The sequence below is a fragment of the Fulmarus glacialis genome, unplaced genomic scaffold (genome assembly GCF_000690835.1).
Source record: "Fulmarus glacialis isolate BGI_N327 unplaced genomic scaffold, ASM69083v1 scaffold8886, whole genome shotgun sequence".
NCBI lineage: Eukaryota > Metazoa > Chordata > Aves > Procellariiformes > Procellariidae > Fulmarus > Fulmarus glacialis.
The window spans coordinates 54078-79213 of record NW_009217486.1 but is presented as its reverse complement, the minus strand read 5'-3'; the positions used below and the strand labels follow the sequence as shown (position 1 = coordinate 79213).

The 25136-nt window shown below is 39.7% G+C and overlaps 1 protein-coding gene across 1 annotated transcript in view; it reads right to left on the bottom strand.

Annotated features, from left to right (window-relative positions):
* Window positions 1-25136, bottom strand: part of GRIK1 (glutamate receptor, ionotropic, kainate 1) — an 83443-nt gene that overhangs the window by 28348 nt on the left and 29959 nt on the right. Inside the window, exons 7-12 of the mRNA XM_009579691.1 lie at window positions 24967-25110; window positions 9588-9695; window positions 8367-8411; window positions 5240-5353; window positions 3822-4025; window positions 2773-2996 (exon numbers count right to left, since the gene is read on the bottom strand). Coding sequence (XP_009577986.1) covers window positions 2773-2996; window positions 3822-4025; window positions 5240-5353; window positions 8367-8411; window positions 9588-9695; window positions 24967-25110 — 839 coding nt within the window. The remainder of the gene's footprint in view (window positions 1-2772; window positions 2997-3821; window positions 4026-5239; window positions 5354-8366; window positions 8412-9587; window positions 9696-24966; window positions 25111-25136) is intronic.

Genomic DNA, 25136 nt, shown 5'->3' with positions numbered 1-25136 from the left:
TGTTTTGCTGAACTAGGGTGTTCTTTTCCTCTTTTCCTAAAATAGGTGGGTTATGAGAATGATATGCAAACTTGATATATTTCTTACAAGTCGTGTTTTGTGCTGTGTGTTATGAATGTGTGGGGGTCTATACCTCTAATAACGTTTAAGCCTTTTAGCTAATTTTAGCCACATTTGACAAATAGGTAGAGACCTTAGAGGTTATAATGCTCCTGCAAGTGTTGTGAAACATTGCAGTAGTAGCCCCACTAGGAGAGAAGCTGCAGGATGAGCTCACAGCTTGTTACGTATCAGTTAATCCACATGGGAAAGATCGCCTATAAATCCTTCAGCTGCAGGGAAAGCAAACACACAGACAAGCAAACTTCAACTGGCGATCACAATCCACCACGATAGGGAAATCAGGCTTCATTAGTTACGCTGCTCCTGGAACTACTGCTTTTAAAAAGATTTCAGAAACAAAGCATAACACAATTACACAGGGCGAACCTATGGATTTACCCAAAGGCTATACTGTAATTTGGAGCAATATTTAACAGCCAAGAAAGAAAAGCAGGCAGGTTTCACAGCTGATGTGAGCACTGTGTGTTTCCCTTTGGTTTGCTCCTGGCCGCACATCTGCGTGTAGGCAGCTCTGTGAGCAGACAGAGGACCCTGATGCTTATTTATTCTTGCAAATTTGATGCCGTTATTTTAAAAAATAGAAGCACCGAGGATAACTCGGGCTTTGTTTTCCCTTCCGCCTGTTCTGAGGTGGAGAGGACTGTGGGATGTTTTTAGTCTTGGCACATAACTGCAGAAAAGTCAATCTGTCACAGTCGAGCAGGTTTAATATTAGTCATGAATGAGATCATGATTTGCGTACAGTAAGAGTTATTATTTATGGTACAGTGAGCCACTGCGAGAACTTGTGGGAAGTCATGACTAATTGTATACAGCCCCGTAGCTGCCAGGGATGGATAAACTCTTTCTTTTACCTAGAGCCAACACTAATAAGTTAACCCATGACCTCTCCTCCTCTAATTCCCTCCTCCTTCTTCACATTCTCAGCAATTTAAAGGAGAAAGCAAACCCTACAAATTTCTGTACTTTGGTACCAGTTCAGAAAGATGCAAACAAACAAAGCATTCACATAGGTCGTCCACCTGGAACAGGGTTGTTCAGTGGACCACGGAGAAATGCATGTCCGAGTCCAGTCATTCTCAGCAGAACTGCTTGTGTGGATAAAGGTTTTGCAGGGCTCTGTCTTTTGATTAAAGAAAACAGTGAATTGGAGGAAAACAGCAAGAGCTTAATTTGACCTGGCTCACATAGAAGTGGAAGTCAGGCACAATGTGCTATACTATCAGAATTAATGATTCAGATTACAATTATTTTATGACCTTTGAATGAGGTATATGTATGTATGCATTGGAATACATACATCACTGCTGACTTCTTAAAGTTGAATGCCATCATTTGCAATAAAACCTGCAGCATTTCTGTTACTTGTGCTCTGATGTGAATGTGTGGACTTCCAATGATACATCACTTCAGTTTTTATATTTCATAGTATAAATGTTTTCTTGGGCTATTTTCCATATACTTTATTCGTGTGGAACGTATTGTTGTATATACAAAACAGTATACAGAAGTGGAGAAAGGCTTAATTAGGGATCCTCAGTAAAAAGAACCAAAACATAAATTTCTGTGAAGCACTAATAAAAATATTTGTGTTCTAAATCATAAAAAGGAAAAAATGAAGGATAGGATGAGATCAAATAAACAGAGTTGGAAATGAAATTCCAAGGTCACTATCTGAAGAAAAGAACAATAACTATGCCAGTTCAGAGTCCAGGTTTATTCAGGAGTATAGAAAAAAGTATGCCTCAAACGACCAATTTCCTCTGACAAGTTTGTAAGTTCATTTTCTTTCATGCTTGGTTTGCTCTTGTTCAAAGCCCTAGAGCTACTGACTCCCAGACTGTGGTCCACAGTCACTGGGGCCATGATAAGTAGCTTCTATCCAGTTTTTGTGGAACCATATCAGCTGTCTAGAGTTTTTAAGGTAAAGTTCAGTGATAAGGGTATAGAGTGCTCTGCTGGCCTCTGGAGATGTGACTGTGGTCCACTGGTCCAGAAATTTTGTGGCACACCTGCCTTTGAGAACATCATGAGCTTTGGCCTCATTTGGAATAGCGGTGTGTATGTGCTTATTTCCTGCTGGTTTTGAATAAGGAGATCACTGGGACCCTGCCACTGACAGGCAGGGTGCCCCTCAGGACAGCGCTGGGAGAGAGCCTTGGGTATACATCACCTTGCAGATTGTCCCCTCAGGTTCCTAGTCACGTTATCTTGCATTTTCAAGGGGAAATTAGCTAAGCTAATTAACACCCTTCAGGAAAAATATGTTCACATCCTCTTTCTTACCTTTTAACTGTATGCACTGTTAGTGGAAAAGAGAAGTGCTTACATGCAAGTAATATAAACTGCTTTTCAACATGTAGTCTGCTGAGGTGGTGTGTACTGACAAAGAAAGGCTGACACATTTCATCGGATATTTCTCTCCATTCAGCCCTTAAGGAAAGTAAAATCTCACCACATTGCAATATATAAAAATGATAGCAGTGTTGATGTGAAAATACCAAGAGACTTTCTAGAACGTTATGTTTTAGGACTGGATAAAACCCTTAGGATAGTATTATACTGTATCTACTTTGCAGAGCCCATGCAACACCTATAGGAGGAGAGGTAGTTAATGTGGATGCATCTAAAACTACGTCTTCGGCTTACCTTGCAATGACAAAGAGGACACAACTGACTCCGAGGCAGGCTAGGAGAACATACATCCAAATATCAGGAGAAAGAGGGTTTAAAAAGGAGAAAACACCAGGGTTTGTCCCATTGGGCTTCCGGTACAAGATACTGATTCCCAGCGTCATGAAGGGCTTGGAAAAATCAATTACTTTCTCTCTTACATAGGTAATAGTGAGAGGAGCAACGGCCAGATCAGCTTTCTGAAAACACAAATGGGGAAATACTCATTCTTTTTCATGTTCAGCAAATGCGTTACTATTCTTTCAATTTTTTCCCCAAAGTATTAAAAACTAAACCAAATTTGACTATAAATCCGAAGTGTGCGACAAAATTTAACATTGCTGGGTATTGTTTGGTACATGATAAACTGTTTCCTCTTTTTGCAGGCAGAGGGATACCTATGACTTGCATGTGAGTAGGAGAGGTGTGATCAGGGACGTGAGGCTCGGTCCTATGCGACGGGGCAGACTGGGAGCGAGGACTGCCAGAGCATCTGGGCAGGGACTACGTCGATAGAAGTGTGCGACAAAATTTAACATTGCTGGGTATTGTTTGGTACATGATAAACTGTTTCCTCTTTTTGCAGGCAGAGGGATACCTATGACTTGCATGTGAGTAGGAGAGGTGTGATCAGGGACGTGAGGCTCGGTCCTATGCGACGGGGCAGACTGGGAGCGAGGACTGCCAGAGCATCTGGGCAGGGACTACGTCGATAGCCCGGAGGCTGCCGCAGGGCAGAGGTGAGCTGGAAGCTCAGCCTTGCCGTTGGAGTTTGTAGCCAAGGGGTGGGCAGGACCCGTGCTAGCTCAGTGCCCACTGCCCCACCGCAGATGGAGGTTCCCCCCAACACCCGCAAACTGTTGGCTCAGACGTACTGACATGACTTCCTAATCTGACAAATGGCAATAAAAAACAGACCAGTGGCTCTAAAAAAATGAAAACTAAAGCAAACATTTCATTTGGGCTGGCTTCACATAAAATACCATAGGTAAAAGGAGAATAAAGAGAGAAGGATTCAATCTTACATGATCTATGAGTTCTTTGACCATCCCGTTCCACTCTCCTTTGTCATTCTGGGCTCCATATTTACCATCAGAAACTAGTTTGACCTCATAGATGAAGCCTAAAATATTTGACAGCTCCTTTAGTAAGTCCAGGCAATAACCCTCGAACCTGTCGTTTCCGTACAAGGGCTTGTCAGACTTCTTGTACATAACATAGGGATCTTCCTATAGAAAAAGACGGTAGACATGTAGCAATAGAAATGAGGTTTGTTTCGGATTATATCAGTTTCTCTAGATTATGTTAATATTTTATAAATGCATTGCCATTGGATGGAAACCAGTAATTTACCGTGTCCATTAAAAGCTGTTCTAGGTGTGTTAACAAACTGACTGAATCAATTAATGATAAGCATAAGGGCCCTAATTTTCAGTGGAACAGACCATTCATAGCTCCCAGGAGGTTTAACTAAAGTAGCGCTTAGCAGCTCCAAAATCAGACCCAAGATCTGTATGCTACATCGTCCCACCCCAAGGGACAGGAAGGGATACTGAAGGAGAGAGAAGCCTAAATAACAGAAAAAGAATCGTAAGGGGAACCTAAAATTTTATATTCTGCGAGAAATAAATCTTTATTGAAAAAAATCTTCAAATGTACAAAATAGCTGTGAGTTGAGCAGGTATTCACATGAGAGAATGGAGAATAGCATAGGTAGATTGCAAAGTACCTTGTTGCTTTTCTTTTTAAAGGATTTTGGATAGAAGAAGATCAGGGCAAGCGGGTTTCTGCAGTTTAACGTGGCAAAAGACCTCTGGCAATAGAAAAGGAGTGTAGAGGGAGCCTTTGAGCTCTTTCCATCCTCCCGAGGAATTAGGCAGAATAATTGAAAAAAGTGGCATTGCTGGCCAGGGAGAAAGCACGAGGCAGAACAAGTCGTGAATGCCCAGTTGCATGTTTTCCATTTATCATAGTAAGGACACCCCTCAATCTGTCTATCCACTGTTTCCTACTTTCTTTCAGTCTTCTTCACCTCATTTTCAGTAAAAAGGAAGGCTGTATAAGCACTGACTACAAAGCTGAGTATTTGGGTGTGTTAATTCTTCTGGGAAGAAAAGTATGCAGGGTTCGCCTCTGAAATACTGAAGTAAGCTAAACAATTTTGGAGGCAGAGGTTCCCAAGAGTCTTTCATTGGCAGTGAGGTATTTTGAATCAAGCTTGTGGATAGATGAATGTGTATGTCCATTCTGAATCAAAAAATCAAAAAATTTGCTTGAAAACAGGCTAGTTTAACAAAACATTACTTTGTGTGGCGGAAAACAGCCGTGGAGTGCAGGGCGGAGGTGGCAAAGGTGGCCGCGGAGAGCCCCCCCAACCTACCATCAGCAATGCCTGCATCCTACGGTGCGGCTGGTGGTATCACCTCCGCCCAGCGAGACTTACCAAAATGGTGGTGACGATAAGCGTCCGGTTAGCCAAGGAATCCGTGATGTTGGTCGATCGGTCCTTGTTGCTGTCCGTCATGTTAAGACCACTGTATGAGTTCCAAACCCCAATCTGCACAGATGAGAGTGGGTGAGTGGCTGCCCAGCCGAGCCAAAACTTTTCTCTAAATGCTCACCGCCCGGGAAGAGTGCACTGGCTCTAGTCACCACAGAAAGAGACACCAGCAGTACGAAATGCTAGAGAAGGGAAACGGCTGTAGGTCTGAGTAAGGCAGCAACATCAAATGGCTGATTTAGAAAACATACTAGGGAACATACTGCCCTTTCAAAAGCAGGTGGAAACGAATAAGCTCTAAGAGTATAAGGCATGTCAATACAGTGGTGTGTTAGCCAATTTGCTACAAAAGTGGAACATGTTGACTTTGTTTCCTGCTAAAAAATGTCAAATGTCTATTTTTATGATTTTTTAAAAATTTTTGTAAACGGTAGGGTTGAAACATATGGCAAGACCTCTGTTTTCCAATATAACAGATTAAAAGCTTGAATAAATATGTTGAAGCAGATTGATGGATGCACTGGCCTTTTGCTTCTGCTGTGCCTTCAGCAGGTTTAGCAAAGATTATTCTGTCATTTCTTGACTACTATATATGACAGAGCTAGCAAGGTGATACCATTTCACCCACTGATCAGTATTTGCTCAGTAAATATAAGTGGCCAAAGGCAAATTCCTTTCTAGCCCCAGAGATAGTGAAGAATTGCAGTATTTAATGCCCAATCCAAAGTCTCAAGGGAAAGATCTTCATGATTTCAATGGATTTGGATCTACGCCTTGTGAGGGCAGAAATTATAACCATTTTGATTTATTCAGATAAATATTTACTTAACATAGACGCAGTCTGAAAGCATCTTCAGGTTTTTTTGCCTTTAGATTTACATACACAGCGTGGCTGAGGGCTGATGTGAGAAAACTCCAGGCGAGGGGCTGGCTCAGGCAGTTTGGTTTGTATTGAACATTTGTGGAAAGCACCGCACAGATGGTTTGGGGGTCTGACATCGGCCATCCACAGAGCCCTTCGCATTGCCGCACCTCTCTGCCAGCGTGTTTCCATTCTACCCGAGAGGGATCCGCTTTCAGATCCTCTCTGCCGGGATTGCCAGCGAAGCTGCCAAGTAAGTCTAAGACAAAATCTGCTGACTTCTCCTGTGTACTGAAGGTCTCTATCTGCTGTCAGATGCTCAGTCATTTCAGACCCAGGCTGGACTCTTTTTCTTTGGTTGTTAACTGAGGCAGAGATGGTGTTGCCTTTGTACCAAACCCAGCAGATCAGTTTGTGCCTGCTGGGTGTGGATTTGGGGTAATAACTGTATAATTTCAAACAAACTTTGTGTTTGTGTCCCTGGGTGCCATTGCTTTCGCCTTTCACAAACTTTTTTTCCAAAGGATGCATAATGGGGGTAGTCATGCCATTTTTTTAAAATTATTTTTTCAAGCGTTTATCAATCATTCCCTTTGTTTCCAAAACTAGATCAGGCTGGGAAAGTGATTTGGAAAGTATACACGAACAAAGATGTTGGATATTATGATAATCTGTGCCAGGAATATAGTAAATAACCAGTGTCCTTGAATTTGCACCAAGGTGGCTGAGTTAATCAAAAAGCAGTTCTGTTCGTTGTTACTGACTTGATATGCTTTTATCGGCTGGCAGCAGGGAAGAGGAGAACAACTATGAAGAACATGGAGCGACACAGTCAGAGTCCATACAAAATACACCAGGAAACCACTCTACATTTGGGTAAAAGAATGACACCGCAGGTCAACCTTGATTAGAGCGACGGAGGAGGTCGGAGGAGCACTGGAAGAATGAGGCCAAGGTAGTACATCACTATGGTGAATCTGGGGGATTTATTGCAGTTTAGTGACAAGTTTGAGAGGTGTCATATGCCCTTCTCAGCAAGCCTGTGCTCTGAACCAATTGTAATTTGGTTTAAATCAATTCAGCATAACACGAAATGCCTAGAGTCAAAAGTGAGATTGGTTCAATAGTGTCCTGCATGTCAGGTAGGATGATCTATTCACCAGTAATGAGGGAAATGGGGGCCTTTGTGCCTTAGCCTGATTCACTGAAGACTAAAACAAGGTCATTAAGTATGTGCTTTATAAGAACACGAAAAGAGTGCTATAGGATGTTTTGCACTGGTTTACCCTGTAGCATTAAAATCCCTCTCAAAACAATACAAGACCCAAACCTTTTTTAACTGTATATGTGGGAGGGGTGGGAAATAATAAGATCTGTGTGAAATACATACAAAATATAATTCTAAGTGTTATAAGAAATTTTTATCTTGTGACTCCAGAACGCTTTAAAGGTGGTAAATGCAGTTGTTATCTTCTTTTACAGCATGGCAACTGTGGGTTGTACCTCCAGTGGGGAGCAGCACATCGGGCTGGTCTCTGACTCCCACTTCGGTGCCTTATCCACCAGGCAGAGGCACCTCACGTTAAAAGAGGGCTGAGATTCCTGGGGTAATTTAGATCTTTCATAAACAAGCTTTGTTCCAATTTCCATGTGTTAGTGAATGACAGCATCCACTTAATTATCTATATTATTTTCTGTAAGGAGCTAATAACACACTTGTCAAGATTTTGAGTCAACAATGCTTGAACATTGGCTGGACAATACATATTTTGTGGGAGGCAAAAAAAAACCCCAACCCTGCACATTAAAGCAGTCCTTGCTGCTGATGCTAATACACATTCGAAATGGTGCAAATTTTCCACTCATGTTGAATCTTAGGTGAATCAGGAATGATAACAGGTGAGAAAAGGATTGCTTTTGCTGCAGCCAGGAGCCTCTACTCTAAGAGGAGAAAAGCACAGCTCCCAGGAAATAGAATAAATAATAATAAAAAAAAGATTTTGGTGAAAAAGCTGAATTCTGCCAAGATATTTTTACTATTTGGAATTAACAGTGTCTCGACTTGGGACGAAACATATTCTACCGGAAAAATTCATACTCTCGGATAGACTGTTGTCTCTAAACTGCAATATGAGAGTCACTATCAAAACCCAAAGGTTGAGTCTGAAAACCCAGCCCAAAGGTTTTTTTGCATCACTGTGTACAAACCTTCTTCCACACTTTATATAAATGTTTAGAAACCTCGCCAGCAGCCTTGGTACAGAGAAAGATAAACAGAGTGCTTCATTAAAAATGAAAAGAGAACCAGTCTGGAGAGCTGTGTGGGAGCAATTACATTTAAAGTCTCAATTAACCCATCAGCAATTATCATTCAGAGTCAAGCCAGCGTATGCAGAGCACCGTCTCCAGCCGACGTGAGCTGGTGGTGTTACCTGTGTTAGGGATTTTTGGACACCCACAGCAGCCACCTCCTAGGCGGCGGTGGAGGGAGCCCTGCGGTGCCCATTGGGAGCCCACGTTTGCTGGCTGAGGGTTGAGGCAAGGCCATCCCTCCTCCCACCGGGGCCCACCAAGTCCCCCTCGGTCTCCAGCACGGGTCCCGGCTGTCGGTGGCAGGGTTCGGGTGCCAGCAACAGCACCGTCCGGCTCGTGTGAAACATGGCCAAAAGCGTCCATGGCTTTGGGCTCCTTCCTATGGTCTCTGCAAGCCAAGGAGCTCTCCCTGCCCTACACCTCTGCATCTTCAGGAGAGTTTGTAAGCAGTAAAGTAAGGAAAACAAGATCTTTTGACATGGATTTTTTTTTTCAGAGGCATGCTTCCCTGAGTGTCCTGAAGGAATGTGAATTTTATTTGTCTTTTGTTTGAATGCAGAACCTGTTTCATGCAGAACTTTCTGTTTCAGACAAAGATGCTATAACTCACTTAGTCGCCTGTAGTCTCACCATTTCAGCACAATTTATGATAAGCAGTTGAGGATGTTAGGGAAAAAGAACCGATCTAATCTCAAAGAATTTTTAACATCTCAACTCTTGTTGAGGTTATTACTCAAGTACCTTCTTTCCTCTCTCCTTCATGTCACATTTATTAAAAGCAGTGCATGTAAGATAAGTCTAGGTTTTATCTTTATATATGAATTTACCACACCAGGTTACAGTGGCAAGAACTGAAGATAATGTGCACTTAAAATACTTACTTCCATTCAGATAATTATTGCCAGTCCCAAATTTCCATCCCATACCTCGAAATGCAAAGTATGCATTGTAAAATAATAAAACAATCTTAGTAACTTTGTTTTAACTTTGACTTAAATGATCTTGAGAATAGTGATTTGTACCCCAAGCACAGGATGTTCAAGCTGAGGAGAATGGACTTTCCTACATCCCTGTCAAATTAGCTTTTTGTCATTGTTTTACAAAAGATCTGGTTACCTTCTCTGTTCCTTCCTCCTTGAGGCTAATAATGTCCAAATCAAAATCCTTCCGTAAGCCGTCCGTTTTGTTGAAGGTTATGCGCCCTGTCAAGCCGTCCCACCGTGCCTGTGTGAACACAAAAACCCTCTTTCCTGTAATGATTAGTAGGAACTACTCTGAAGCCATAACAAATATTGCATTTTAAATTAACCGTAGCATTGAATCACTTCCAAATTTTTAAACATATGTGGCTTTGTTACTTCAATAAAAAAACTTTCTTCAACTTTTTCTTATTTAGTTTCTCTTCAATACATTTTGTATTTTACAATCAGGCACAAGTTTGTGACAGTTTATATATATTGATTTATGTATGTCTAGTACTGTATATAAAAAGATATACTGAAGTGAGAGAAAGAGAGAATAAAATATGTATTACACATACTCGAAGACAGGGCAGTTTTGCACTGCATAAGAATTCACTAAGAAATTTAAAAAGGAGTCTGCTTTGTCCAAGCTTTGGGTCTGAACCGTGGAGTACGACAGTCTAAATCCACCAGCCTCGCTGGAGTGATCCTTTTTACCCCAGCCCAGGACCTTTCAAGTTCTCCATGACGAGTAGGTGACAAATGGCAATCGATGCTGAATGGGAGTCCCCAGAAGGTCCTTAATGAAGGAAGGTAGCTAACCATCCCAAACCACCACAGCTTTCTCAACACTTGTGCATTTCCTAGTCTCGTGTGAGAGATACTGCCTCTGCCTCTGCTACTCAGGGCCCAGACATCCAGATTTTTCCAGGAAGAGGTAAACAAAAGAAGGGCTTTTCTCATTCTTGCTTGATTTCTTGGACAGGTTGTGTTAAATGTCGCCCGCCAGCATTGGACTCCTAATGTCCTGGACGTTGCTGAATTGTTTCACTAATCCCTACTCAGTTTGCATCCCCAAGGAAGAAGACACAAGTTCCCAAGTAAACTAATGAGGTGTATCATTCCTGCCACTGCCTGTGATTGGTGGCGTTGATGGCACGATGATGATGGCTCTAAAAGCAGGCTTTCAGGAAAAATTCACCCAGTCACAGAGACCTAATAAAAACTTTGCAGTGTAAGGTACACACAAGTCTTACATACGTGTTTGAAGTACAAGTTGCATATGATCGGGTTTGATCCAGGCAGCATTTTACTGTTCTATCATAATTAAGTGAAATCACATTTTCCTTGTTTTAAACATTAGCATCAGGAGTAAGTTAAAGTGGTGGACGTTGTACATCAGTCTGTATAGCCATGATGGTTCCCTGCGCTGGGGAACGCTTCTTCAGTGCAGCAGGATCAATGTCCAGAACTAACTCCCTCCGCAATTTAAGTTTTCTGTATCTTGTAAGCTTCCCAGCAAGCTCACTTTCTTTTAAATGAGATCTATCTGTCTCTCATAAAGCCCCCACTTTGTCCTCAAAGCTGAAGCTTATCTATAAAGGAAAGTATTTGATGGATTTCAAACTGCAGATGATTTTTATAATCTATTTTTGGGAGCTCCCACATTAGATTAAATTCTTCAAAGATACAAGAAAGGCTGATGATAAATGATGGCATAGTTTCTTCACGTGTGTCAGCCATATAATTCTTAAATTACCAGCTTTTCTACAGCGCATTGTTATTTGCTTCATTTAATTTGTTGTAGATGGATGACATAAGGAAAGCTGCATTAAAAATCAGCAGACTTACAGAATGGTGTCTCCCCTTCCTGTTAAATCTAAATTCTAGCTCTGGATCTGCAGGATTTAATCTCAGATGCTGGGGTGTTATCACCATGTGTCTTAGACAAATCTGGTGCATCTAGAATTCTGTGGACCTATAGCAGGATTTTGAAGCATGCTTAAGTAAAATAAGAATGGAAAAGCACAAATGCAACAAACTTGCTATGAGACTTTCCATCTTAATGACGTGGGAACATACGAAAATCTCAGCTGTAAACAGTGAAACTTGTGGGTTTGTATGCTGATATAATTAAGATAGCAGGAGGGGACATGTATGAATGCATTTCATTATATAATATCTCTTTTCCAGTCTCTCTTTTTATTACTCTGACATGACCCCCATGTCTTATTCATAAAGATGGAACATTTTTTAAAATATGATCTTTAGAGATCAATTCCTCTTCAGAGGGCAATTTGCTTCTGTGAAATGCTCACATTTATTGATTACATATCAGATGCTCAGTTTCTCTGCTAACGTGATATGATCTTGAATAAAGGAACCAATATGTTATTTTTGGAAATGGTATCAGGAGCCTACATCTCCATTCTTGTCAAAAAGATTTATATGGTGAAATGCTAGCTTACTTTTAAAAATAGGCATTGGTGCTTCTACCCCCCCTCTAAAAAAAATGGAAGGAAAAGATTTTACAAGCTGCGTAGGTGTATGCTTAAATTTCAAGGTAGCAGAGAAGTGCATACAGCCTTTGTCTGATGTAAGCCCTACTTAGACCATCAAATAATGACCCAAATGTGACTTAAATTATAACAGGGGTCAGGGAGTGTTTCTCAGAAGAGTTAAACTTAAATGTTGAAGGGTTTTTTCAGACTCTAATTGTGAGGCACATGCTTCAAATATCATTTGAATTCCAAATTTAATTTCTGATTTTGATTTTATTTTATTTATTCTAAAAAAAAAAAAAAATTTGGGTTTGAGCATAATTTTATTTCTGACTTCAAGACAGTTGTGGCACCTGTGTGTGCAGCACATCTAGACAGACAGGTGATGTTTCTTTCCTGATCAGAAACAAAAGTTTTCCTTAAGAAATAAAGGGAGGCATGAGCTAGGAACCTACGGTCCATCCCAGGCCTTCCGAAGTCTGTGGTAAAACTTCCAAGCTTTTAATACGATTTGAGTCCTAAAGCACAACTGCCTGCTGCATGCAAAGAAAGTGAAAGGTATCATTGCTCCAAAATCATAGCTGCATACCACCACTTCTAGATGCCCGTCAGGTAAATCAAGGATGAGAGTGCCTATTAGGCGCCATGTTCAGGCAAACAGAATAGGCAGCAGTCGCACGGTTCTCAAACGCAATTAACGAACAGAAATGAAGCAGAACTCTCTGAATAGTCAGAAACTGCACAACTGCTTAACACAGCAATGAGATTTCATGTTTTTATATGCAAGATTTATGGCAATTTTAATGTTTCTAGTGACACTGCATGTTAAATATTACAGGATATAATAAAAGTTGAATCGGAACCTAATCATGTAATTCATCAAAAGAAATTGCTTTTTTGCACTCTGTCCTTGCTTTAATATTAGAGGAACGAAGGGCACAATTTGAAACTCTTAGGCAGATAATGTATTTTCGATTTTGTTTGTATAATTTTGAGTAGAGTCTGCAGCTTAATTAAAAAATGTGATTTTCAGTGGCTTCTGTTTGTAACGTCCTTTGCTTTTCTTAGATCTCATTCATGCAAGGTTGCAGGCTGCCTCTGACAACAGAACCGTGAGGAAACGCTGTTCTTTCGGGAGTTTGGTTTGCAGCGGTAGGGCAATGCAGTGTTCGTCGGGGGTTCAAAATAAGGTCTCACGCTCTTCAATACCGTGTTTTATCAGATAATTATTATTCCTATTTCTAAGTTATAAACATTTGATGACTTTCTCCTGTTTATTAAACAAAATGGGGAATTAACCCAATATGTTGGTTTCAACTGGTAATTGAGAAGCAAACCAAACAGGACCAGCAGCTACTCAGACCCTTTCTTACTAAGCATTGAAAAGGTAGTAGACAGAACAGATTACAGATAATTCTTCAGTCATCTCTGAAGTCTGTCAGGTACCTGACGTGGCAAAAATGTCCAAAGCAACCTAATTAAAACTGGGAAACTTTATATTTTTATTACTTTAAAAAATTGAGATGGTGGGTAAACTACAAACTGAAATCTGGGGTTTAATATTCAAATTACAATATTGGTTTCTATATAAATATATTGACGGAAATTTATAACAGCTGGAAAATGAAGCTGACTCAGCTTCTAAGAGCAAACATTCCAGACGCTTGCTATCGATTCACACTACCATCATACGGTCTTTACATCAATTTCCACTGCATCCTCTTGAATCAATTACTATAGCAGCCTTAGTTTCAGCCAAAGCCAATCCACAGTTCAGTCACAGAATCAATTAGTTCAGCTGCTGCCAGACTTACTAAGGTAAAACACCAGGTACATTTCATATTCTGTTTCTTTTGTCTCCACCAGACTTCACTTAAATTTCCAGATTTGTATTAGCAAGATGTAACTAGATCAAGAAGTCATAATGCAACAGTGTATATAATGCATTGACTGAATAAATATTCAGCTTTATCACGTAGCCTCAATGGGATATAGCCAATTTTGTAGATACTGTGTTGTACTACTGTACACAAAAGTGTCAACCTTTCTCAGACAAATTGACTGCGTTATTATGTATTTGTTTTTTCTTACTCAATATAAGTTTATCCAAATATTTCAGTTAAACATTTATCTGCCTATGGCATATTTTCTCTTTCTGAGCCCAGTGTTGCAGTGGCGGATACTGAATAGTTGTGTTTCAGATTAGAAAACTTTAAATTTTTCAAGGTCCCTTTTGAAGTGTTCAAAGTGCCCTGGAAATGCAAAAATGCAAAGGAATAATCTTATTTTAACTTTTTAAACTATTATGTTTAATAATGTTTCATAATGTGCAGACATTTCCGCTCTTCTATTAATTTTCCACTTATTCCAATAACTTCTGAAATAAAAGTTTTTCTGAACCTGTTTTTTAGACCTCCACTTGTAATTTAATCAAACAATCTCTTTAGAGTTTCAAACTCAAGTTTTAACCTTTTATTGTTCCCACTGTTTAAAAAATAAGACTCCCCATTGTGAACACATGTCCAGAGCTAATGTTAGAAGAAAACATCTGAGACACAAATATGCACTCCCAATGCAAATAAAACTGTGACTATATCACTTACAAAATATGTGTACATATTGAATCTGCTTTAAATGGTATAAGAAGAAACTGTCATAACTCTTAATAAATTTTTAAATTATGTAGACAAAAGGAGTTGATAAAACTTCTGGGTGAAAAACCAAGAAGAAAAGCTATTTTAGCACATTATTGTGGCAGAAAATGAACTGTTCTGTTGTTCAGCTCCAAAACCCTGCACAATACCAGGTTCAAGCCTGAGATTGTGCAAGATATTCAGATGCTTTGCATCTACCACTGAAACCTGAATTATTGTGTAATATGAAAGTATCGTAAATTGACGATAAGCCACATCTTATGTGAAGACTATTCTTGGATATAAGTGCAATGCTAAATGATAGTCTTCTTCATTTAAAAGCCTTACAAATGCATCTGGGCACACAAAAAAAACCCCTGCTGCAATTGACTTGAGAAATTCCCGAAGTAGACATGGGCCATATTTAGTTATTTATATTGTAAAACAGTCTCTGTACTTTTTATTTCTCTCTTTTTTTTTTTTCCTTCTCTTGCTGTTTATGCGTAACTTGAACATTTTGAAACCTTATCCTTAAGGCATGCAATCAGCAGAGTTTTTCTACGGATTTAATGGGAGCTTGGAACAGAAATTGGTTAGCTGGACTCTTCAGTATGGGAGAAGTACATTCAGAACCTAGAGTGAAGTCTAATCGAAGATAAGAATATTTTCCTGGCTACTCAGTTTTGTCAGTGGGATTATCTTGACCTTTGGTAGGTTGCTTTCCCAAGCATGTTAAAGGTAACCTACAAAGGCACGTAATTGGACTGATTTTCTTTTTTTCTTTTTTGTTTATGATGGATATATAGGCCAAGTATATTTGTATTTTTAGTTCTTGGTGTTATAATCTGTTTATTTATTATCAGAAGTTACTAGGCAAAACTGAACATCAGTTTTTGATTTAATGTACATTTTTAATTAACCACAGTTGTGAAGTAAAAGGTATTAACTTACACCACCATCATGGTGTTGTTTTTCTTTCTTTTTTTAGTGATAATGAAACAATAGAAAAAAATTATTGGCAAACATCTGACCTGGAATTCAGGAAGAATTAGTATTCAACTCCTCAAATTATATTTGCTCTTTTACCATTGCACAGTGGCAGAGACATGCTAACATCATAGTCTTTTTAGACCTGTATATCCTCTAAAGGAATGTATTATATGTTTGGACTGAGATTAGGAAATTCATTCTGTTCTGTGCCGGTCTACCAAAATGAACAACCTGCAAGGAAACCAGTCTTGACCTGAAGAGAGACGTTACATCATAATTTCCTTTAGCCACCACCTCACTAGACCATTTTACTTCAGCTAAACATTAACAACCGAGAGTGAATGACAGCAAAGCAACCTCTGCAAGTGCTAGTATCTCCATCCCACTTCAGGTACGGCATCCTTCAGCTTTTAAGAAAAGGTGGCAGATGAGTACATATGGGGATCTCAAATGGCATATCAGGTGTACCAGAGTGACAGACCTGTTCTGTTTAGTCAGCATTACCTGTTTATAAAGAAGGTGAACATCTACTTTAGTTTTAAACTGATAATCCAAAATTTCTGATGAGGGCTGTGGTGCTAACTAACATCCAAATGCAGAGGCGGGCGATGATGTCTCCTTCATTGGGTCTTAGACTTATTAACAGAGCAGAACTTTGATGGTTACAGAATTATTGACAATGATTAATTCACACACACAGAGGACATCGATTGTGGTGTTTGATGGCAAGGGACAAGACAGTGAGTGAGCTCTTTTTCTCATGATTTATTTTTTTCCCCACTCCAAATGTTTGCTTCTTGACTACAAAATCAGATACCTGAAAAAGTTTATAAAACATAGGCATACCTAAACCTACTGTGCTCAGAATACCACAGATCACTTTTCTACAACAAAATCTTCCAACACTGTAAATAACAATACCACTATATACTAACCAAAATGGTAATAACCAAGGAAAAATTTACTTTTGTTTTCCTTTGGTTTTCTTTCCTTTTGGAAGATAAAGCTCCTGTCTTATTAGAATTGCAGAGACAGTTGATAGATTTAAGTGCTAGTGATATTGCTTCTAGTTACAGTGGAAATCATAAAGTGCTCTGAGCCACACATCAACTTATCAGCTCTTACAATTAATCCTCTTATTAAAAGAGATCCTCAAGGATTATGGAATATAGTGAGTTAGTGTATGATTTTTCCATTATCCTGGTCCAAATCTAGCATAACAGATGTAATAAAAAGCATTTCAACATTCGCCATTACACGGTTTTATCTACCCCACTGAAAATCATGATGCTTCATAGTCTCTTTACTCAGAAGAGGTCCAGGACTGGAACAGTCCCGGGCTTTTACTAAGTAGCACTGGAATGGAAAAGAGGAGGTGTGGGAGAGGCTTGTTCTTCGGAGGGGGTTTAGGCAGCTATTGTAAGACGGAGCACACGCCTGCCTTGAAACAAGAGAGAGAAATGGTGGGTAAATAGAGAAGGGGGATTTCTTAGGAAAGTCACAGGCTGTTCTGTGAGCCACTGAAGAGCACTCATTTCCAGAGCAGTGGCTGAGCTTAATGACGTTCCAGGGTAGTCATATAAAAGGTTTTTGGTGTGACAAATGAACCCTGAATACTTGAGGATGACGGCTTAGGTGGATTCATTTCAGAGCATATGTTTGAAAAGCCTTTGAGTTCCTTTAAAGCTTACCCCTACCAGGTTGCTTTATATCAATACCAGAGATGAGGGAGCGGGCGTGGAGAATCAGAAGGGAAGGTCAAACTTTGCCAGTTATTCTTCCTAGTAAGAGCAGAGTCTATCTTACCATGCATGAACACGACTGTCACTGAAGTGTCTGGGTGGGATTACTGTTGACTATGAACTTGGAAACCATAACTTTACACTACTGTGTTAATGGGGATTGGGATCCCATTGTAACAGATACTGCTTGTATAGGCGAGACAGTATGTAGAGAAATCCTGTTCCACACAGCTAACAGACTAAATACACTAACTAGACAAAAGCAGTCATCCATCTTTTACAGAGGGGAATCACAGCGTTTCTAGCTACAGGACGACTTCACCTAGATTTTAGGTCCTGCTGCTTTTGTTGTAGAGTGATGTGGTAGCTACAAGCATAGATGGTGAACAGCCTGATCATGTCAGCACGTTGGAAGTGCCTACCGAGCAATGACCAGTTTTGCCTTATCAGGAAACCACAGCACAGGTTTTGGAGCTGTCCTGAAGCGATTTGCTCATGGTTGCACAGAGCCTGTGGCAGAGCCAGGAGCCAAAGCCAGAGCTCTAGCATGCTCACCCATCATCTTGAGCGGGAAATGTCCTCCCCAGCTGAGCTGTTGTCCTCTTACAGTGACATCGACCCATTGAACAACAGGGATGTCAAGGAGCCTGTGGGAGCTTCATGTGGTGCAAAGCACTGTCTCATTTCCACTGGAGATAATGGGACCCAGGTGCTGGCAAATCTGTGAATGAGTGAGTAGGAGGTTGTGTGGTTGAGGAACAGATTGTTTCAATGAGCGCATACCGCTCCAAAACCTAAATCATCTGCATTTAACAGTTATCTTGTAAGCTCTTTGGAGCAAAGACTGTGCACAGTGAATGGCTCAATGGTGATGTGACTAGAGCTCCTGGGAGCTTTTCCAGTACAAGTAAGTATCATCCAGTTTAGGCCATGCACTAACACTTACATCGAAATATCAGCGTGGAGTAAATGATGAGCACTTTTAGTAGGCCAGGACATGTAAAATATGTTCTGAAAAAAGGTTTTGTGTAGCAAATATCAAAATATCCTCCATATATTCAGATAAAATCACTTTATAATAATTCTCACTCTTTTTTTTTTTTTGAACAAATGTACTTTCCAGGTAATATTTAAGAAAGTAAAAATGGAATGGAAGAAAATATTTATAATCTTTTTGTCAGATTTCTTGTTTTGATTTCAGATATCACAGTATCAGAACTTTGCAGATAATTTTTTATCAATTTAATATGTATTTATTCTTAGTATGCAAGTTCTAGGACCATTATTTTACAATCTGTGCATAGATCATTCCATAGATTAAGTGACTTTCCACTTGAAATTAGATTTCAGAATAGGAATCCCTATTGGCACTAACCTCAGCCATACATTATCTTCTTGGAAAGCTGACCTTTATTTCCTAATAAATCATCATGGGATGCAAGTCTAGCAGTTGTTCTATTTGCTCTTTTAATTAAGAGTTTCCAGTTCAAAGTAACAGCCAGTAATAGGCTTTTATCAGAAATGCATCCATTACTTCATGGACAAGAAGTAAGTTTTTAAAAAGCAAAACAAAGTAAAATGTTTGTTTTAATGAGAGTGGATCAAATCCTAATATTAAACTGATGAGAGAAGCCCTACCAAAATGCATAACTGCTTTTCTTTGAATTAGCTAAATATTGCAGCATCAGAGCCCAGAGAATAACTGCAGCCGGGATCTATAGATGCTATAATTGACTCCACAGTAAAACACAATGACAAAGATGCAGCAGAAGAGATGCTATTTTATGTTTTGGAACTGAAATATTGTCATCTTTCCCCAGTCACGTGCATAGAGATTTCTGTGCAGCAGAAAGATTGGGTGACTGACACACAGATTCTTCCTCAGACAGCAGGGGAGATGGTGAGTTCTTGAGTCTTCTGACATCCAGAGTCTTGTACTGCTCACTTCTTTTTTTCCACTCTGTAGATTTTTAGTCCCGTGAAAATACTCTTACATGTTGATTTTGGTAGTAATAAAAGACCATGAAAAAAAAGAAATGTTCTGTTCTCTTACAAGATGTTTTGTGCTCCTTTGTTTGGAGATGTTGCCAATTTTAATCAAAAAAAATTGATGAATATTTCCCCAGATGGACTGCCTTCCCTTCTGTCTTATTTTAAATTTGTACTTTTCCTGTAATGAAAAATCTTCAATTCCTCCTTCTTCCAATGATGTTCTATGTTTGGTTTAGATTTAGTTAGTTATTATCAAGAATCCCCTGAAAATTACATCCTTGATTTGCTACCAGTTAATCAAGACTTTGTGCATTCCTGTCCCTTTCTCAAAATGTTAGTCAGCTCATCAAATTTGGACAAAATCAATCTAGATGTGGTTGTGCCATCGGCAATTCGTTAGTTCTGTCTTCTGTTCCCCGTACCTGAGCTTCCCAGGAAATTTAGCAGTCCTGGGGATGGTTGCTTGCTTCCTCTGTGCCAAGAGAAAAACAAACTGGCAGCATCTCACCCGCACCGGTTGATCAGAATGAGAGAGTAGGAACTTACCATCCATCTAAAGCACTGGGTAAACATCAAACAGTTCAGGGATTTAAAGGATATAAACTTTTAAATGTTTTTGTGCTGAAAAAAAATCTAAGAGCTGCAAAACAGCCCTAAAAATGTGAGAAAGCAGAGAAACCTCCTACTTTCTTATTGTAGACCAACCAGGTCTAGAATAAGTGTGTATATAGCAGATACCTCAGGACAGACAGGAGTTTCTAAATCATTTGCACGCTCTCAGCACAGGTGAGATAGACATGCAGCTGGTTTTGGAGGCAAGTATGGGCTAGCAAGTGACTAACACACTGAATCATCGTCACTGAGAAGAATTATTACAAATAAGTTGAGCCAGAGGCTTGAAAGATACACGGTCCTGGTAGTCCCTGTATGACCAAGTCCACCCATCTTGTTGCTTTCTATGGTTATTAGTCTACATGAAGAAGTGGTTCAGCTCAGAGGATTATCAAGACTTTTTTCCTGTGGTGCAGGTCTTCCCAGCTCTTTTTGTGGTGACTGCAAATTATAACGCCTCCCCTTTCCCAGTCTTCCTAATTATGCTGATGGAGAGGCCTCTTTCTCTACAGAGCAGAGCTATCATTTGCTTAAATGCCTTGAGTTTGGAAGAAAATATTCCAGGAATTACATTCTTCTGTATATAGGATAAGGGTTTGGGGTTTTTTTCTTTTCTTCTTGTAAAGAAGAAACATGAAATAAAAACATTTATAGCCAATGTAACGAGAACACAGAGTGCCACACTCTGAATTATCATCATGATTTCGAAAAGCAGGCAAAATAACAACCTAAGATAATAAAGATTGCCTTGTTGCATAATTTCATTTCTTGATGCTGAGCCAGTTGCTGTCCTCTTGTATAGGGAAGGACTGGATACATCTTTTTTTTTTAATTAATTTTACTCTTGAAACAGTGTGTCACCCACAGACCAAAGTCACACAGTGCTAGGTGCTTTAAAAACTGTAGAATGTATTCAACATTTACAGTACTTTTCCTGTATAAAAATAAGCTAAATTAAATCTTTTTAATTTTAATATTAAATCTTTAACAATGAAAAATTATGTGAGAATTTAAGCAGGCTTCTTCAGGGACTTAATTTTACTAATCCTTGTCTTTGTTGCAGGCTGGAGGCATTCTATGAGGCATACCACTTACTACTTGTAGAAACAAGAATCAGCTAGCAGAGAGCTGGAAAACCCGTTATAAATTCTAGCGAAAGAGTTTCTTGAGCTTGAAGGCATTTGAAGGAGGTTGGCTTTCCAGTCTAACTGGGACATCTTCACTCAGAAGAATTATTACAAATAAGTAATAATTGAGACAGAGGCTTGAAAGTTTTACAGACATGGTAATGCCTGAATGACCAAGTCCACTTATCTTGTTGCTTTCTGTGGTCATCGCATTAACCTACGCAAAGAATTTGTTCAGCTCAGAGGATTCTTGAGGGCTTTTAATGTCACGCCACAAAAGGAAGGCTGTATTCAGTTACTCGATGCAGAGTCTAGATAGATTGCTCTCGCTCCTGGTCTCTACTAGCTAGAAGTGCTTGAAACGTATCTTGTCAAAAACACAACATAAACTGAAATGTAGATGAAAATGCTTCACATTTCTTTTAATCATTGAGATTTGTGTGTGTGATTCTGTTTGAGGGGATTTAATAAAGTCACTCAAGATAAAGTCTACATCTCTATCTTCTGAAATACTTCTCTATGCAGTCGTTCTTTTAATTGTTACTGGATTTGAGTGAGGGGAGCTCACAATGGTTTAGATGATAATTGAATAACAGACAATCATTATTTTGGGGCTTATCTCATGCTTTAAAGGAGACATGACCAGGGAATGTGATCATTCAGTTATAAACACCTGTTTCACGCTGACATGCATTTTACTTTTAGGCAAAGGTGGAATCATCCTTTCTCTCCCTATTCCCTCTCTGAAGAGAGACAACAACCTCCTTTCTCTTTCTGGGCACGGGTAAGATGTACTCCCTGCAAATGCTTCCGTAAGGGCTAAAAGATTAAAATATCATTTAGATATGAATGACATTAGGACATTGAGAGACAAAAGCTTCTGACAAGGATTTACTTTTCATTAAAAAGATCTTAATGAGCTATTGTAGAAGAGTCTTGATCCCAGACAGTGTATTTTATGTAATATCCTCCTTCGCGGGAACTAGCTGATGACCTCTCTGTCCTCAAAAGCCGTCCTCAGGATCTGGGGGGTTTTGATCAGGCTTGCTTTTCTCTGCAAATTTCCAAATGTTTCCTACAATCAGCAGCATTAGCTCATGAGATCTTTAGAGCATAGAAGATTACTCTTTTTGTTGCTGTAATTGATTATTCTGTACCCTCAGACATTTTTGTTAGTGCTTTTCTCCTACAGTCTTGCTGGTAGCACTTCAAGTCTTGGTCATTAAGAAAAAGAGGCGGTGGATCTGCTACTGCTGTTACCTGGTACACTCACCTGAAGTCCTAAGGTCGAGAGAGGCGTATTCTCACATTAAACTAGCCATCTTTTGTTTTCATGTACTCTGAAAATTCTGAAACTAACTCCAGTGCACAGGTGTTCAGATCAGCATGAATCAAAAGGCCAAATTTTGCCCTAGGATGTCCACTTTCCAGTTGCTTTCAGGAAGAAGCTAACTCGCGTGTACCTGAGGACCAGATATGACCTGAACCTTGACTTCCCAACAGGACAGTGACAAGCTAAAAAAAGTTAATTTGCCATCTGCCGAGTGAAGAGAGAAGCAGCCTATGAGCTGCTAGTCAGAGGCTTTCCACCTTAACCTCTGCTCATGTCCAGGCAGGTTCTGAGGTCCTTTCTATTACCATCAGCCTGGAATTTTATAGCATTGGCCCATAAAGCAAATGAGATGACTGCAGTTCTTACCGCCACTAAAATAAAGTGCAAAAACCCACCATGGAGCCATTGAAGTACTTGCTAATCTCTAGCACCTGCAGGTCTCATTGCAGGCAACCTCTTTGTCTGAAAGTTGTTTATTTAGACTGCAGTACAGAATATTTGTCTTCAGACCAGTCTGTAAAATGCCTTCACAGACTGTCAGTACCATATCACAAAATAGTAAAATTAAATTGTATTTATGTAGACCCAAACTACCATTCTGCCTGCTTCATTTTTTTTCTCCATACCTATTCACTTGTTTCCTAATTTATAAAGTTCATCTACCCTTGTTGAGCAAACCAGATCCTAACATGAACTAGGGAGGTCCAAATGTATTTGCTATTTAGTTTCCAACACCTGTTATAGCCTTTACGGGAAATGTAATACTGTCTTATTAAATCTTATTCTCTACTTTTAACAACCACCTTTTTTGGCTACAACAGAAACAGGAAGATAAGACTCTTGGAGTGTTTAAATCAGTGTTTTACTGACCATGAAAGGCACTATCTGCAACACGATCAGCAATTAGCTCACATATCTCACTCCATGCAAAAGAAGCTAGCTGTACGTGACAAATGTGAACTGTATAACTGTTTAAGCTTTCAATTGGATCTGCTGAGATACTTGGTCAAAGTACTTGTTCTGGCTTAGAATTCAGGACCCTTATGGTATATACTTAGCATCACCCAAAATAAGTAGGTCACCATTGTGGAATTATGCAGGTGCATTCACTGATACAAAGTCTTTTGCTAACGTTCAATTTCATTATAATTATTCTTGAAATGCACCAGAAATCATATGAGTAGCAACGCTACCTCATTTAGTTTGAGGTTGAGAAGTAGAAGAGCAAAGGTTCCCACTTAGATCAAAATAGAAGGGAGGTAGAAGTTCATCTTTATTACAGATGCTTCTGAGACAATTTTCTCCTGTCTTTTACTGTCCCTTGCTACAGTCTTCCCACCTCCGCCCCAGCGGGGGAGCTGGATGCAGCATGGCTGATGTCAGAGTGAGAGAAATAATCTTTACCAGTGCTGCTTCCCTGACTCCTCTGGGTGTTCCCATGATTGTGCTGCAGTGAGGAAAGTGTCTCAAAGCTTCCTTAATTCTTAAGTCAGGTCCCGAAGTGCTGGGGTAACACTTGTCTTTTCTTTATACTTTCGAAGAGAGAAGCTTACAAGGAAACCTTAAAATTCATAAAACACCCTGTGTGGAGAGTACTGTTTCAGTAACTTTCAGTGCTTTCTGTGTAGGTGAATCACCATGTCATATATTGCCTATGGCAATTCTAAAAAATTTACTTTGAAAGGTTTGGAGAAGGTGATGACAGCTCTTCTACACGTTCTGTAACCACCACATGTCTTGTCTTTCAGTTTGCTCCTACTATATTTCTGGATTCAGGTGTATGACCTGACGTGCTGCCACCACTTACCTGGTACCTCAGCCTACAAGTCCTGTTCCACCTACACAAGTGCTAATGAATGTGGCTTTGATAGCAATCGCACTGCCATGGACGAGAACCAGGGGAAAAGATTAAGTATTTATAGGACACTCTACATAATTTCCAATTTTCATTTCTACACTCTTCCCTAAAGCAAAAGTTTCCATTTGAAATTCATAATAAAAAGTTAATTTTTGGAAGACTGAAGGCATTTCAGCTAAAACATGTGGGTTTTAGAGCATCTGGGGATCAAGCTAGCTCAGTGATGGATTCTTATGAGATAGTGCATGACTTCATGAAGCAATTTACTTCTTTAGAAATACTGGCTGCAATATTTTCTGGATATTGATTACTGATCAAACAATCTGCAAAACAATTGGAATTAAGTGGTGAAACAAAGACAGAGCTACAGACTCACTTTTCTTTCAGTTTCTAGAAGGCTGTCATTAGTTATCTCATATTTTTAGAAATTAGAAACATCCATAATAAACATTAACCGAGCAAAAATCTGGGAAGTCTTATGGTGTGTTAGTCTGAGATTTTATTACACCTAGGGTGTAGCAGTTTCTTTTTTTGAAAGACCAGATAAAGTCTCCACCAGAATGCAAGCCACAGCCTTGTGTCTGTAAATCAATGTTTCTCTGCTAGGAAGGTGAGGAAGAATTGGATATCCGAATGCCAGAAACCAGAGCATAGCATGTGACAAAGAGCAGGGAGCAACAACACAAGCCAGTGCGGTAAAGAAAGGAAGGATTATGCTGACCATAAGCAGATGGTCTACACTTGCCTCTTTTATCAGATTCATAAATCTGGGTCCAAAACGCCACGGCTTGTGTCTGTGGCACTGCAGGGAGCTGACAGTCATTTGGGAGGCACGCTGGGAGGCCACTGCTACCATGTAAACAGCATCGTACATCAGAGCTGCTTCAGTCTGCATGGAGAAACAGAAAGGCTTTA